General features: G+C 44.1%; 1 protein-coding gene across 1 annotated transcript in view; it reads right to left on the reverse strand.

Annotated features, from left to right (window-relative positions):
- The window catches only part of LOC139550306 (myomegalin-like), a 121,410-nt gene that overhangs the window by 58,409 nt on the left and 49,006 nt on the right, over positions 1-13,995 (reverse strand). The window contains exon 9 of the mRNA XM_071361121.1: positions 12,534-12,587. Coding sequence (XP_071217222.1) covers positions 12,534-12,587 — 54 coding nt within the window. The remainder of the gene's footprint in view (positions 1-12,533; positions 12,588-13,995) is intronic.

Raw genomic sequence — 13,995 nt, forward strand, 5'->3', positions numbered from 1 at the left:
TTTCGTAAATACATAATTTGATATCAAATTCAATGTGGAATTGATTATATATTTAACAAAGCAAAAAAAACATTTACTTCCTTGGGTAGCATGTTTAGATAATACACACACACACACACACACACACACACACACACACACACACACACACACACACACACACACACACACACACACACACACACACACACACACACACACACACACACACACACACACACACACACACACACACACACACACACACACACACAGCCCAAGGGTTGACTTGAACTAATTTCCACTGAACAGGCCGAGCAGGCTGCATAACCTTTCCTTCCTCATATTGAGCCTCCTCTATATGCAAATAAGATCTCATAAATACACTTACAAGTAAATGCCATTAATGCATTGCAAAGCAGAGGGGATACATTTTACATAGATTTTCCTATTGTCAAACCATTTCAGTTGGTAGAGCATGGCTGCACTGCCAGGGTTGTGGGTTCGATTCCCGGGGCCTCCCATATGTAAAATGTATGCATGCATGAAATGTAAGTCGCTTTGGATAAAAGCGTCTGTTAAATGGCATATATTATTATATATTATCAGGCAAACACTTCCAGGTGGATGGTTCCAATGTTCCAATGGTTCCAATGGTTCCAGATCTGGCATGTATGGCATGATTGTATGAGTGAAGATACACTGTAAAGGTAGTGGCTCTAGAACTCAACAGATCTCAACAGATGGGCTGGCCACAGCTCTCATAGTGCTGCTTGCTGTTGAGTGTAACAACAAAGTGCTTCTATTCTACTCCATACACTTAGGGCCTGGAGTCTTTCCTGTCTGACCACATGTCCTGACCAGGGAGAACTCTGGACTCTAGTTATAGCATATAGTCATGTGGTCAAGAATCATTATTGTATTGTATTCTACTATATTATATTCTATTCTATTCAAGAACTCCATATCACAGGAGGCCCAGGCTCCAACGCCTTCAACCAGGCGCCTGTCTTTGAGAAATAGACTACAACACAAGGCTATCCATTACAGTTAGTCATCAGGAAGAGTGATTTAAAGCAGAGAGGGAAACACGGTGACACAAGGACAAGAGGGCCATGAAACCGGTTACTACAACTACATATGCTACAACAACAGAACAAAGAGAGGGGCACTAGTGGTGCAGTATGCACTGGCACTGGTGGATGTGGGACTGCTATTGTAGCCTGTGCTGTGAATGGAGGGGTGTAGACTGATATGTTGAAATATGAAGGTAAACCGGTTTTGCTAGAAACATGAGGCAACATGAGAGACGCTGACGCATATAAATTAACTTGCTGACAATAAATTAACTTACTGACAATAAATTAACTTACTGACAATAAATTAACTTACTGACAATAAATTAACTTACTGACAAGGGAAACCCAATGACATTGAAACATCACATATTAAAATATGGTTTGGCTGTGTGAATAAATGAGCTGTACAAAACCACATTTCCCAGAATGCTCTAGGGTCATAGGTTTCCACAGTGACCAGTGACTGTGTATCCCTGAGGGTGTGCACACAGACAGTCATGCACTCACACTGTGACTGCACATATCAGCTTTGATTCTCAAAATAGCATGCTGCCTCAGAACAGAATGTTACAAATGGCCACTAGGTCCAAGTCTCTCTTGGAAAAGGGATGGGTTAAACCAAAAGGGATGGGTTAAACCAAAGGGGATGGGTTAAACCAAAGGGGATGGGTTAAGCCAAAAGGGATGGGTTAAACCAAAGGGGATGGGTTAAGCCAAAAGGGATGGGTTAAACCAAAATGGATGGTTTAAACCAAAAGGATTTGGTTAAACCAAAAGGGATGGTTTAAACCAAGCATTCCCAAACTGGGTTACGCGCAATGCCGTCGAGGGTACGACAAATACAAATGTGATTCACATTTAACAAAAAATAAATAATAATAATAATATTTAGAAAAAAGATAAATCATTTCTTCACATATTCAACCAGTACATTTATATTTTCCAATGGGGCTATACATTTGGGTAAGGTTTTTTTCTCGCCTGAGTAGCCTCGTTTCACTGGCAAAAATAAAATTTAACCATCTAGTGTTCAGCGAAATAACAACAACATGTCAAATACAGATAGCCTGATTAAATAATTAACATCCAATCACGTTAACTGTTACTCTCTCACGGGAAACCTTCCCTCTTGCGCAGACATGTCGAAATGAAACATGACAATTTGAAACATAAGCCACGGGAGTTTTTTGAGCGAGAATAAAGACGTCTTTCGAGTAGTAAGACATGTATAAATGCAACAGATACCATTACTAAGAAGGGGCTAGAAGTGTCTTAAATGGTGAGCTACCGAGTGGTTAGGACAGGCAAGCCCCATACTATTGTGGAGGACTTAATTCTTCCTGCTGCCGCGGACGCTGGGAGAAAAGGCCAAAAAAACTATACAGACAATGTCTTCATCAAACAACACTGTTTCACGACGCATCAGTGACATGGCAGGAGATTTTTTGAAACAATTACTGCTTTGCATACAAGCCAGTGAATTCTATGCATTACAGCTGGATGAGTCAACAGACGTGGCGGGCCTGGCACAGCTCCTGGTATGTCTGTTACATTTATGGGGGGGTCAATTAAGGAAGACATTCTCTTCTGCAAACCACTGGAAACCAGGACAACAGGAGAGGATATTTTTAAAGTACTGGACAGCTTTATGACATCAAATGGACTTTGGTGGTCAAGATGTATTGGTATCTGTACTGGTGGCTCAAAAGCCATGACAGGGAGACATGGTGGAGTGGTAACGCGCATGCAAGCAGTTGCCCCCGACACCACTTGGGTACACTGCAGCATCCACCGAGAGGCTCTTGCTGCCAAGGGAATGCCTGACAGCTTGAAAGATGTTTTGGACACAACAGTGAAAATGGTTAACTTTGTTAAAGCAAGGCCTCTGAACTCTCGTGTATTTTCTGCATTATGCAATGATATGGGCAGCGACCATGTAACGCTTTTACAACATACAGAAGTGCACTGGTTATCAAGGGGCAAAGTATTGACACGTTTTTTTGAATTGAGAGAAGAGCTTAAAGTTTTCTTTAATGACCATAATTTTCACTTGTCTGACTGCTTGCATGATGAGTTTCTCACACGACTGGCCAATCTGGGTGATGTTTTTTCTCGCCTGAATGATCTGAATCTAGGATTACAGAGACTCTCCGCAACTATATTCAATGTGCAAGACAACATTAAGGCTGTAGGAAGTTGGAAGTTAAGGCTTTAGGAAGTTGGAGCTCTTTTCTGTCTGCATTAACAAGGACAACACACAGGTCTTTCCATCATTGTATGATTTTTTGTGTGCAAATGAACTCAAGCTTACAGACAATGTCAAATGTGATATAGTGAAGCACCTGAGTGAGCTGAGTGCGCAATTACGCAGGTACTTTCCCGAAACGGACGACACAAACAACTGGATTCGTTATCCCTTTCATGCCCTGCCTCCAGTCCACATACCGGTATCTGAACAAGAGAGACTCATCGAAATTGCAACAAGCAGTTCTGTGAATTTTTTATATAATCAGAAGCCACAGCCAGATTTCTGGATAGGGCTGCGCTCATAGATTTCTTGCCTTGGCAAATCATGTTAAGACACTGATGCCCTTTGAAACCACATTATCTGTGCCTTGGTCCTATAAGAGCTCTTTGTCACTTCCCACAAGCCGGGTTGTGACAAAAACTCACACTCATTCTTATGTTTAATAAATGTATCGTATAGTGTGTGCATGGCAGGCTTACAATGATGGCAAAAAACAACATTTGAGAGTGTGCTGACCCTGGTGCTAGAGGGGGTACGCGGCTGGAGGTTGAATGTTTGAAGGGGTACAGGACTATAAAAAGTTTGGGAACCACTGATTTTAACCAAAAGGGGTGGGTTACCCCAGAAGGGATTGGTTAAACCAAAAGAGATGGGTTAAACCAAAGGGGATGGGTTAAACCAAAAGGGGTGGGTTAAACCAAAGGAGATGGGTTAAACCAAAGGGGATGGGTTAAACCAAAGGGGATGGGTTAAACCAAAAGGGGATGAATTAAACCAAAAGGGATTGGTTAAACCAAAAGAGATTGTAACGGCTGTCTAATTCCTCCTCCTCGGATGAGGAGAAGGAGTTGGAGATCGGTCCAAAATGCAGCGGTAGATGAATACATGAATGAATTTATTTAAAGACAAGACGAACACGAAAAACACTTGGAAAATTACAACACCGGAATGAGGGGCAGCTCCGGACTGAGGGGCGGATCCTGGCTGGCTGGCTCTGGCGGATCCTGGCTGGCTGGCGGCTCTGGCGGATCCTGGCTGGCTGGCGGCTCTGGCGGATCCTGGCTGGCTGGCGGCTCTGGCGGATCCTGGCTGGCTGGCGGCTCTGGCTGCTCATGGCTGGCTGGCGGCTCTGGCTGCTCATGGCTGGCTGGCGGCTCTGGCTGCTCATGGCTGGCTGGCGGCTCTGGCTGCTCATGGCTGGCTGGCGGCTCTGGCTGCTCATGGCTGGCTGGCGGCTCTGGCTGCTCATGGCTGGCTGGCGGCTCTGGCTGCTCATGGCTGGCGAAAGGCTCTGGCTGCTCCTGTCTGGCGGAAGGCTCTGGCTGCTCCTGTCTGGCGGAAGGCTCTGGCTGCTCCTGTCTGGCGGACGGCTCTAGCGGCTCCTGTCTGGCTCTGAAGGCTCAGTACAGACGGGCGGCTTTGAAGGCTCAGTACAGACGGGCGGCTTTGAAGGCTCAGTACAGACGGGCGGCTTTGAAGGCTCAGTACAGACGGGCGGCTTTGAAGGCTCAGGACAGACGGGCAGTTCAGGCGGCGCTTGGCAGACGGACAGCTCAGACGGCGTTGGGCAGACGGGCAGTTCAGGCGCCGCTGGGCAGACGGCAGACTCTGGCCGGCTAAGGCGCACTGTAGGCCTGGTGCGTGGTGCCGGAACTGGAGGTACCGGGCTAAGGACACGCACCTTCAGGCTAGTGCGGGGAGCAGCAACAGGACGCACAGGACTCTGGAGGCGCACAGGAGGCTTGGTGCGTGGTACCGGAACTGGAGGTACTGGGCTGGAGACACGCACCACAGGGCTAGTGCGTGGAGAACAGGGCTCTGGAGACGCACAGGAGGCTTGGTGCGTGGTGCCGGAACTGGTGGTACCGGGCTGAAGACACGCACCATAGGGCTAGTGCGTGGAGGATGAACAGGGCTCTGGAGACGCACAGGAGGCTTGTTGCGTGGTGCCGGAACTGGTGGTACCGGGCTGAAGACACGCACCATAGGGCTAGTGCGTGGAGGAGGAACAGGGCTCTGGAGACGCACAGGAAGCCTGGTGCGTGGTGTAAGCACTGGTGGTACTGGGCTGGGGCGGGGAGGTGGCGCCGGATATACCGGACCATGCAGGCGTACTGGCTCCCTTGAGTACTGAGCCTGCCCAACCTTACCTGGTTGTATGCTCCCCGTAGCCCGACCAGTGCGGGGAGGTGGAATAACCCGCACTGGGCTGTGTATGCGAACCGGGGACACCATGCGTAAGGCTGGTGCCATGTATGCCGGCCCGAGGAGACGCACTGGAGGCCAGATGCGTTGGGCCGGCTTCATGACATCCGGCTCAATACTCAATCTAGCCCTGCCAGTGCGGGGAGGTGGAATAACCCGCACCGGGCTATGCACACGTACAGGAGACACCGTGCGCTCTACCGCATAACACGGTGTCTGCCCGTACTCTCGCTCTCCACGGTAAAGATCGGGAAGTTGGCGCAGGTCTCCTACCTGACTTCGCCACACTACCCTTTAGCCCCCCCCCCCCCCCAATACATTTTTGGGCTTGACTAACAGGCTTCCTACCGCGTCGTCGCGCTGCCTCCATTCGCCGGTATCCCTCCTCACACTGCGCCAGAGAATCCCAGGCGGGCTCCGGCACTCTCCTTGGGTCGATCGCTCACCTGTCGATCTCCTCCCACGTAGTGTAGCCCAGATCCTTCTCCTGCTTCCGGGCTAGCTCCTCAAAACGCCGCCTCTCTGCTTTCGCTGCCTCCAGCTCAGCTTTGGGGCGGCGATATTCTCCTGGCTGTGCCCATGGACCTTTACCGTCCAATATTTCCTCCCATGTCCATGAATCCTGCGATCGCTGTTGCTTTCTCCCACGCCGCTTGGTCCTTGGTAGGTGGATGATTCTGTAACGATTGTCTAATTCCTCCTCCTCGGATGAGTAGAAGGAGTAGGGATCGGACCAAAACGCAGCGGTAGATGAATACATGAATGAATTTATTTAAAGACGAACACGAAAAACACTTGGAAAATTACAAAATAACAAAACAACGTAGACAGACCTGAACTTGAGAATTTACAATATAACACGAAGAACAGGAACAGACTAACCAAACGAACGAACACGAAACAGTCCCGTGTGGTGCAACAGACACAGACACAGGAACAATCACCCACAAACAAACAGTGAGAACAGCCTACCTTAATATGGTTCTCAATCAGAGGAAACGTCAAACACCTGCCTCTAATTGAGAACCATATCAGGCAACACATTTAACCCAACATAGAAACACATAACATAGAATGCCCACCCCAACTCACGCCCTGACCAACTAAACACATACAAAAACAAGGAAAACAGGTCAGGAACGTGACAGAGATGGGTTAAACCGAAAGAGATGGGTTAAACCAAAAGGGATGGGTTAAACCGAAAGAGATGGGTTAAACCGAAAGAGATGGGTTAAACCAAAAGAGATGGGTTAAACCAAAAGAGATGGGTTAAACCAAAAGGGATGGGTTAAACCACAAGGGATGGGTTAAACCAAAAGAGATTGGTTAAACCAAAAGGGATGGGTTAAACCAAAAGGGATGAGTTAAACCAGAAGGGAATGATTATCAAAAGGGATGGGTTAACCCAAAGGGGATAGGTTACCAAAAGGGGTGGGTTATTTGGGCGGCAGGTAGCCTAGTGGTTAGAGCGTTGGGCCAGTAACCGAAAGGTTGCTAGATTGAATCCCTGAGCTGACAAGGTAAAAATCTGCTGCTCTGCCCCTGAACAAGGCAGTTAACCCACTGTTCCTTAGGCCGTCATTATAAATAAGAATTTGTTCTTAGCTGACTTGCCTAGTAAAATAAAAAATGAAAAGGAATTGGTTAACCCAAAAGGGACTGGTTAAACCAAATTGACGTCTTGGTTTATTTAAAGTCAAGAGTAATACATGATTCATAACAAAAACTGTATGTGATTGTGCTAAAATGCTTCATTTTCAAACCTATGTAGGCTTCATTATCTTACCATATGATGGTGTATGGCAGCCATTTTCTCTGAGGGCAGAGCTGACCTTGTATGTCCTAGATCAGCTCCTCACTAATGCCTGATTATGGGGGGCTTAAAATTACAGTCTGGGGTTAGTTGGGGGTCCTTGATTAATTTAGGGGGTTTGGGGTTTAAAATGAGGACTGCTTCAGTACTCTCCAGCAGAGTCCACTGCTAAATCAGATAGTGCCTTCAAACTCCTCTTTAAGCATAGACTGCAATCAAGCAAGAGAGAGATAGAAATAACAAATCACCACACATAGACATTTTATACAAAAATATATAACTTTTACTCCTTGTGGCGGGCCGGGCGCCTGCAGGCTGACCTCTGTCGACAGGTGTTTCCTCCGACACATTGGTGCGGCTGGCTTCCGGGTTAAGTGGGCGGGTGTTAAGAAGTGCGGTTTGGCGGGTCATGTTTCGGAGGACGCATGACCCGACCTTCGCCCCCCGAGCCTGTTGGGGAGTTGCAGCGATGAGACAAGATCGAAATTGGGTAGAAAACGGAGGTAAAATATTAGCATAAATGTAGCATGAATAGCATCAGCTGCCACCCACAGCACATTTCTTTCATAACATTTCTCCCTTCTGGATGGCCTGCCATTTAGATTGATCTCATTGGCTGTGGTGTCTGGAGAACCAATTAGAAGCTAGGTGTCTTAGACAACACAACTTGATATCTGTGTGTGTCAGAGTTGGCACCAGAAGGTCAGCGTGACCTATTGACAACCTCGCTGAAACACGAGCACCTTAAATGCGCACCAACACACATCCTTGCACGCACACTCACTGACATACATGGATACAGACACTTGCAAGCCTTCTGTATTGAATACAGTCGTGCTCTGTAGTGTACACAGATATTGAACATGTTGACAGACAGGTGAACATTCTTTCTACCCTTACTATCAGGTGTAACTATAGGCCAGAAAATAATGATATTTAGTTATTTTTCTGGGGGATTAATGGGGCAAATAAATCCAAAGTTCAATGTATGCCATTCCATTGCCTATGTCTGTGCATTCGTTTTCCACTTTCAAAGACCTCTCCTCCTCAGTCTTCTAAAGAAACTGACATGGATCTGAGTAATGGTGATCCATTCAGCCTTAGTTACAGCTGGCAGTGGCCCTGGGCAATGGGACAACATCACTGTGTGAAATCTGAGCTGAGATCAGCTGTGATAGGCACATTTGCATCCCTAGAGCCAAGCTGTTTTACAAGGTAAAATGCCTCCAGAGGCACCTTGGGGGTTTGGCTCCTTCATGAGAAACTCACACAACAACAAATATGTGTAGGATTCAAAGCTGCCACCAAATGACAAGAGTCAAGAGCCTTGGGAGTCTCAGTGAGACAGGATCAAAGGAAGAATAATGGATACGACCAGAGCCATGCATCTAGAGAGTTGAGACAACTTGTAGAATGTTGAATATTGTTCTAATTCTAGACAGTGACATAGCAATGTTTAAATATTCCCAGTGTAATGTTAATGACGCTCTAACATGGCTGCCATAGAATGTTGTAGAGACATGAGAATGCATCATAATGCAGAAACCTCATTGGCCCAACTCTCTAAATACATGGCTCTGGTAATGACTAGCTATAGGTAATGACTAATATGTGGTAATGCCTGAGACGAGATGATGACTGTCGATTACGAAAACTAACAAGTGACGATGATTAGCCAAACACTCTTGATCAAAATGACAGGATACACATACACTGTACTGTGGCTTTCTTTCAACTGTATGTGAGGTATAGTGACACTTTAAATAAAGTTTGATTTCATTTAATTTGACACACAGCAGCGCATCTATTTCTATTATCTAACCCCGCTCCAGTCAACACAGACGCATACCGTATATACCTGTTTACTGTATATACCTGTTTACTGTATATACCTGTTTACTGTATATACCTGGATACTGTATACCTGTTTACTGTATACCTGGATACTGTATATACCTGTTACTGTATATACCTGCGTACTGTATATACCTGTTACTGTATACCTGCATACTATATACCTGCATACTATATATACCTTAATACTGTATATACCTGTTACTGTATATACCTGCATACTGTATATACCTGCATACTGCATATACCTGTTTACTGTATACCTGGATACTGTATATACCTGTTTACTGTATATACCTGTTTACTGTATACCTGGATACTGTATATACCTGTTTACTGTATACCTGGATACTGTATATACCTGTTACTGTATATACCTGCGTACTGTATATACCTGTTACTGTATACCTGCATACTATATACCTGCATACTATATATACCTTAATACTGTATATACCTGTTACTGTATATACCTGCATACTGTATATACCTGCATACTGCATATACCTGTTTACTGTATACCTGGATACTGTATATACCTGTTTACTGTATATACCTGTTTACTGTATACCTGGATACTGTATATACCTGTTTACTGTATACCTGGATACTGTATATACCTGTTTACTGTATATACCTGTTTACTGTATACCTGCGTACTGTATATACCTGCATACTGTATATACCTGTTTACTGTATATACCTATTTACTGTATACCTGCATACTGTATATACCTGTTTACTGTATATACCTGTTTACTGTATACCTGGATACTGTATATACCTGTTTACTGTATATACCTGTTTACTGTATACCTGCGTACTGTATATACCTATTTACTGTATACCTGCATACTGTATATACCTGTTTACTGTATACCTGCATACTGTATATGCCTGTTTACTGTATATACCTGTTTACTGTATATACCTGTTTACTGTATACCTGTATACTGTATATACCTGTTACTGTATATACCTGTTACTGTATATACCTGTTACTGTATATACCTGCATAGTGTATATACCTGCATAGTGTATATACCTGCATACTGTATATACCTGTTACTGTATATACCTGTTACTGTATATACCTGTTTACTGTATACCTGCATACTGTATATACCTGTTACTGTATATACCTGTTACTGTATATACCTGCATACTGTATATACATGCATACTGTATATACCTGCATACTGTATATACCTGTTACTGTATATACCTGTTACTGTATATACCTGTTTACTGTATATACCTGTTTACTGTATACCTGCATACTGTATATACCTGTTACTGTATATACCTGTTTACTGTATATACCTGCATACTGTATATACCTGCATACTGTATATACCTGTTACTGTATATATATGCATACTGTATATACCTGTTACTGTATATACCTGCATACTATATATACCTGTTTACTGTATACCTGCATACTGTATATACCTGTTACTGTATATACCTGCATACTGTATATACCTGTTACTGTATATACCTGTTACTGTATATACCTGTTACTGTATATACCTGTTACTGTATATACCTGTTACTGTATATACCTGTTACTGTATATACCTGTTACAGTATATACCTGTTTTCCTGTTATTTGTGTAATGTGAGAAGCTCCCCTCTAAGAATGTGACTGATGAGAATGTGGGCGGACTGTTCATAAATTCATCACATCATTTGTTTACCACAGACTAAAATAACCCAGGCTCCCTCCAGGGCCGACAGCTCCCAACACAATACTGGCATTAACAGACATAGAGACACTAACACAGAGTGGTCTAGGAACGGTTTATTACTCAGCTCTAGCAGCTGCTATATACCAAGATGTTACAGTGGGGAGAACAAGTATTTGATACACTGCCGATTTTGCAGGTTTTCCTACTTACAAAGCATGTAGAGGTCTGTCATTTTTATCATAGGTACACTTCAACTGTGAGAGACGGAATCTAAAACAAAAATCCAGAAAATTACATTGTATGATTTTTAAGTAATTCATTTGCATTTTATTGCATGACGTAAGTATTTGATCACCTACCAACCAGTAAGAATTCCGGCTCTCACAGACCTGTTAGTTTTTCTTTAAGAAGCCCTCCTGTTCTCCACTCATTACCTGTATTAACTGCACCTGTTTGAACTCGTTACCAGTATAAAAGACACCTGTCCACACACTCAATCAAACAGACTCCAACCTCTCCACAAGTGGCCACTGACTCAGAGAGCTAGTGTAAGGACATCAGGGATAGAATTGTAGACCTGCACAAGGCTGGGATGGGCTACAGGACAATAGGCAAGCAACTTAATACAGAACTCAAAGCTGATAGTGATTATGCAATATTAAAGATGGAATCCGCAGTAGGGGGACAGAGCGCCACTGGCCGCCCCGTCACCTTTGTTATTGTTTCTTGTTGCCGAGCTGAGGAGTGTCGTGCAGCATGGTGAAACAAATTCCAGTACACATTGTGCTCTTCTATCGTGCGTGCGATGATGTCAGAGGGGAAAAACTGTGTTGGTTGTTTCCAATAACTTCTTTGTTGTTGTAATACCACAAATGGACAGTTTCACCATTAAGGATCCCAGCTTCAAGTGAGTTTCTGTGTTCACTTCAGGATTCACTCACCTGCATCTCCTGCTCAATGCGTAGTCTCTCCCTGCCCAGCTCCTCCTGGTAGAACTGTAGGGGAGAGTAACTATGGGTAATGTATGATGTTTACGTTGAATTCAATACAATGACGTTTCAATTAACCACAAAGAAACCCTAATTATATTAGAAAGTAGATTATATGTGATTACAATTTGATAATGTATTTTTCCTTAGATAGTGACCACCGACCACATATTCTGTTGCTCATGATGTTACCCCTCTGTATGTGGCTGTCTGGTTTAAGGGGTGCTTTGTGTTGATTCTTCAGTCGAGGTCAAGCTCCACCAACACCTTAGAGTGGGATCTGGCTAAAGTGGGTACTGACTCAACAGTAGTGTAGGACTAGCACCTCAAAGTGCAGACTCTTTAATCAACTTAATACAGAACTCAAAGCTGATAGTGATTATGCAATATTAAAGATGGAATCCGCAGTAGGGGGACAGAGCGCCACTGGCCGCCCCGTCACCTTTGTTATTGTTTCTTGTTGCCGAGCTGAGGAGTGTCGTGCAGCATGGTGAAACAAATTCCAGTACACATTGTGCTCTTCTATCGTGCGTGCGATGATGTCAGAGGGGAAAAACTGTGTTGGTTGTTTCCAATAACTTCTTTGTTGTTGTAATACCACAAATGGACAGTTTCACCATTAAGGATCCCAGCTTCAAGTGAGTTTCTGTGTTCACTTCAGGATTCACTCACCTGCATCTCCTGCTCAATGCGTAGTCTCTCCCTGCCCAGCTCCTCCTGGTAGAACTGTAGGGGAGAGAAACAGGGGCCTTAGAAAGTTAGGTGTGTGTGTACGTGTGTGTGTCTGTGTGTGCATGTGTGCGTGTGTTTGAGTAATGGTGATATCAGTCCCACAGAGCGTAATTAATATCTCCTTCTCAGAAAATCTGTACAACAGCTGTAGTGATGATCAGATCATTCAGAGAGTAGCAGAGTACACCGCGTTCTGTTGACAGTCGTCCAACAAAATGCATCACACTACCACCCTGCCTGCTGCCACAACAACACAACTTAACACAACACACTACACAACTGGTAGATTGAACACGACTAGTTGCATGGGTTACAGAAGGCTACAGCAAATACAAATGTAATGGATTGATTCTGAAACAGATTCAAGTATTAAAGGTAGACTCAGCTAAATGACATTGCAACCAGCAGCACCACAGGTAGCCTAGTGGTTAGAGCGTTGGACTAGTAACTGAAAGGTTGCTAGATCAAATCCCCGAGCTGACAAGGTAAACATCTGTTGTTCTGCCCCTGAACAAGGCAGTTAACCCACTGTCCCTAGACCATCATTGTAAATAACAATGTGGTCTTAACTGACTTGCCTAGATATATAAAGTAAAACATATATTGAGATCCATCCCTTGATTCAGTCACACACAGTGTTGTGGTGCACGGGTTTGCTCCGCACTGTTCACAATGTGGTACAATGTGTTCACAATGTGGTAGCCAGGGCTTTGAGCCTCACTCTTCATTGCCCTTAGGTGTTGTGGAAATTGACCACATGGAATTCCTCAATCAAAATAAGATTTTGACAACTGAAAGGATATAGATGTTTTTTAAATTTTTTAATGTTTTCCTGGTGAATACGTTTTGAAACCTTTACTAACCTAAGAAGAGTGGTCTGTGGGTTTAAACACACACATATGGTGTGTTGCTATGTGTTTCTTGACAGGAGTGTTTACGTGTGTGTTGCTATGTGTTTCTTGACAGGAGTGTTTATGTGTGTGTTGCTATGTGTTTCTTGACAGGAGTGTTTACATGTGTGTTGCTATGTGTTTCTTGACAGGAGTGTTTACTTGTGTGTGTTGCTATGTGTTTCTTGACAGGAGTGTTTATGTGTGTTGCTATGTGTTTCTTGACAGGAGTGTTTACGTGTGTGTTGCTATGTGTTTCTTGACAGGAGTGTTTACATGTGTGTTGCTATGTGTTTCTTGACAGGAGTGTTTATGTGTGTGTTGCTATCTGTTTCTTGACAGGAGTGTTTATGTGTGTGTTGCTATGTGTTTCTTGACAGGAGTGTTTACATGTGTGTTGCTATGTGTTTCTTGACAGGAGTGTTTATGTGTGTGTTGCTATGTGTTTCTTGACAGGAGTGTTTACGTGTGTGTTGCTATGTGTTTCTTGACAGGAGTGTTTATGTGTGTGT

Source organism: Salvelinus alpinus, chromosome 23 (assembly GCF_045679555.1).
Source record: "Salvelinus alpinus chromosome 23, SLU_Salpinus.1, whole genome shotgun sequence".
Taxonomy (NCBI): Eukaryota; Metazoa; Chordata; class Actinopteri; order Salmoniformes; family Salmonidae; genus Salvelinus; species Salvelinus alpinus.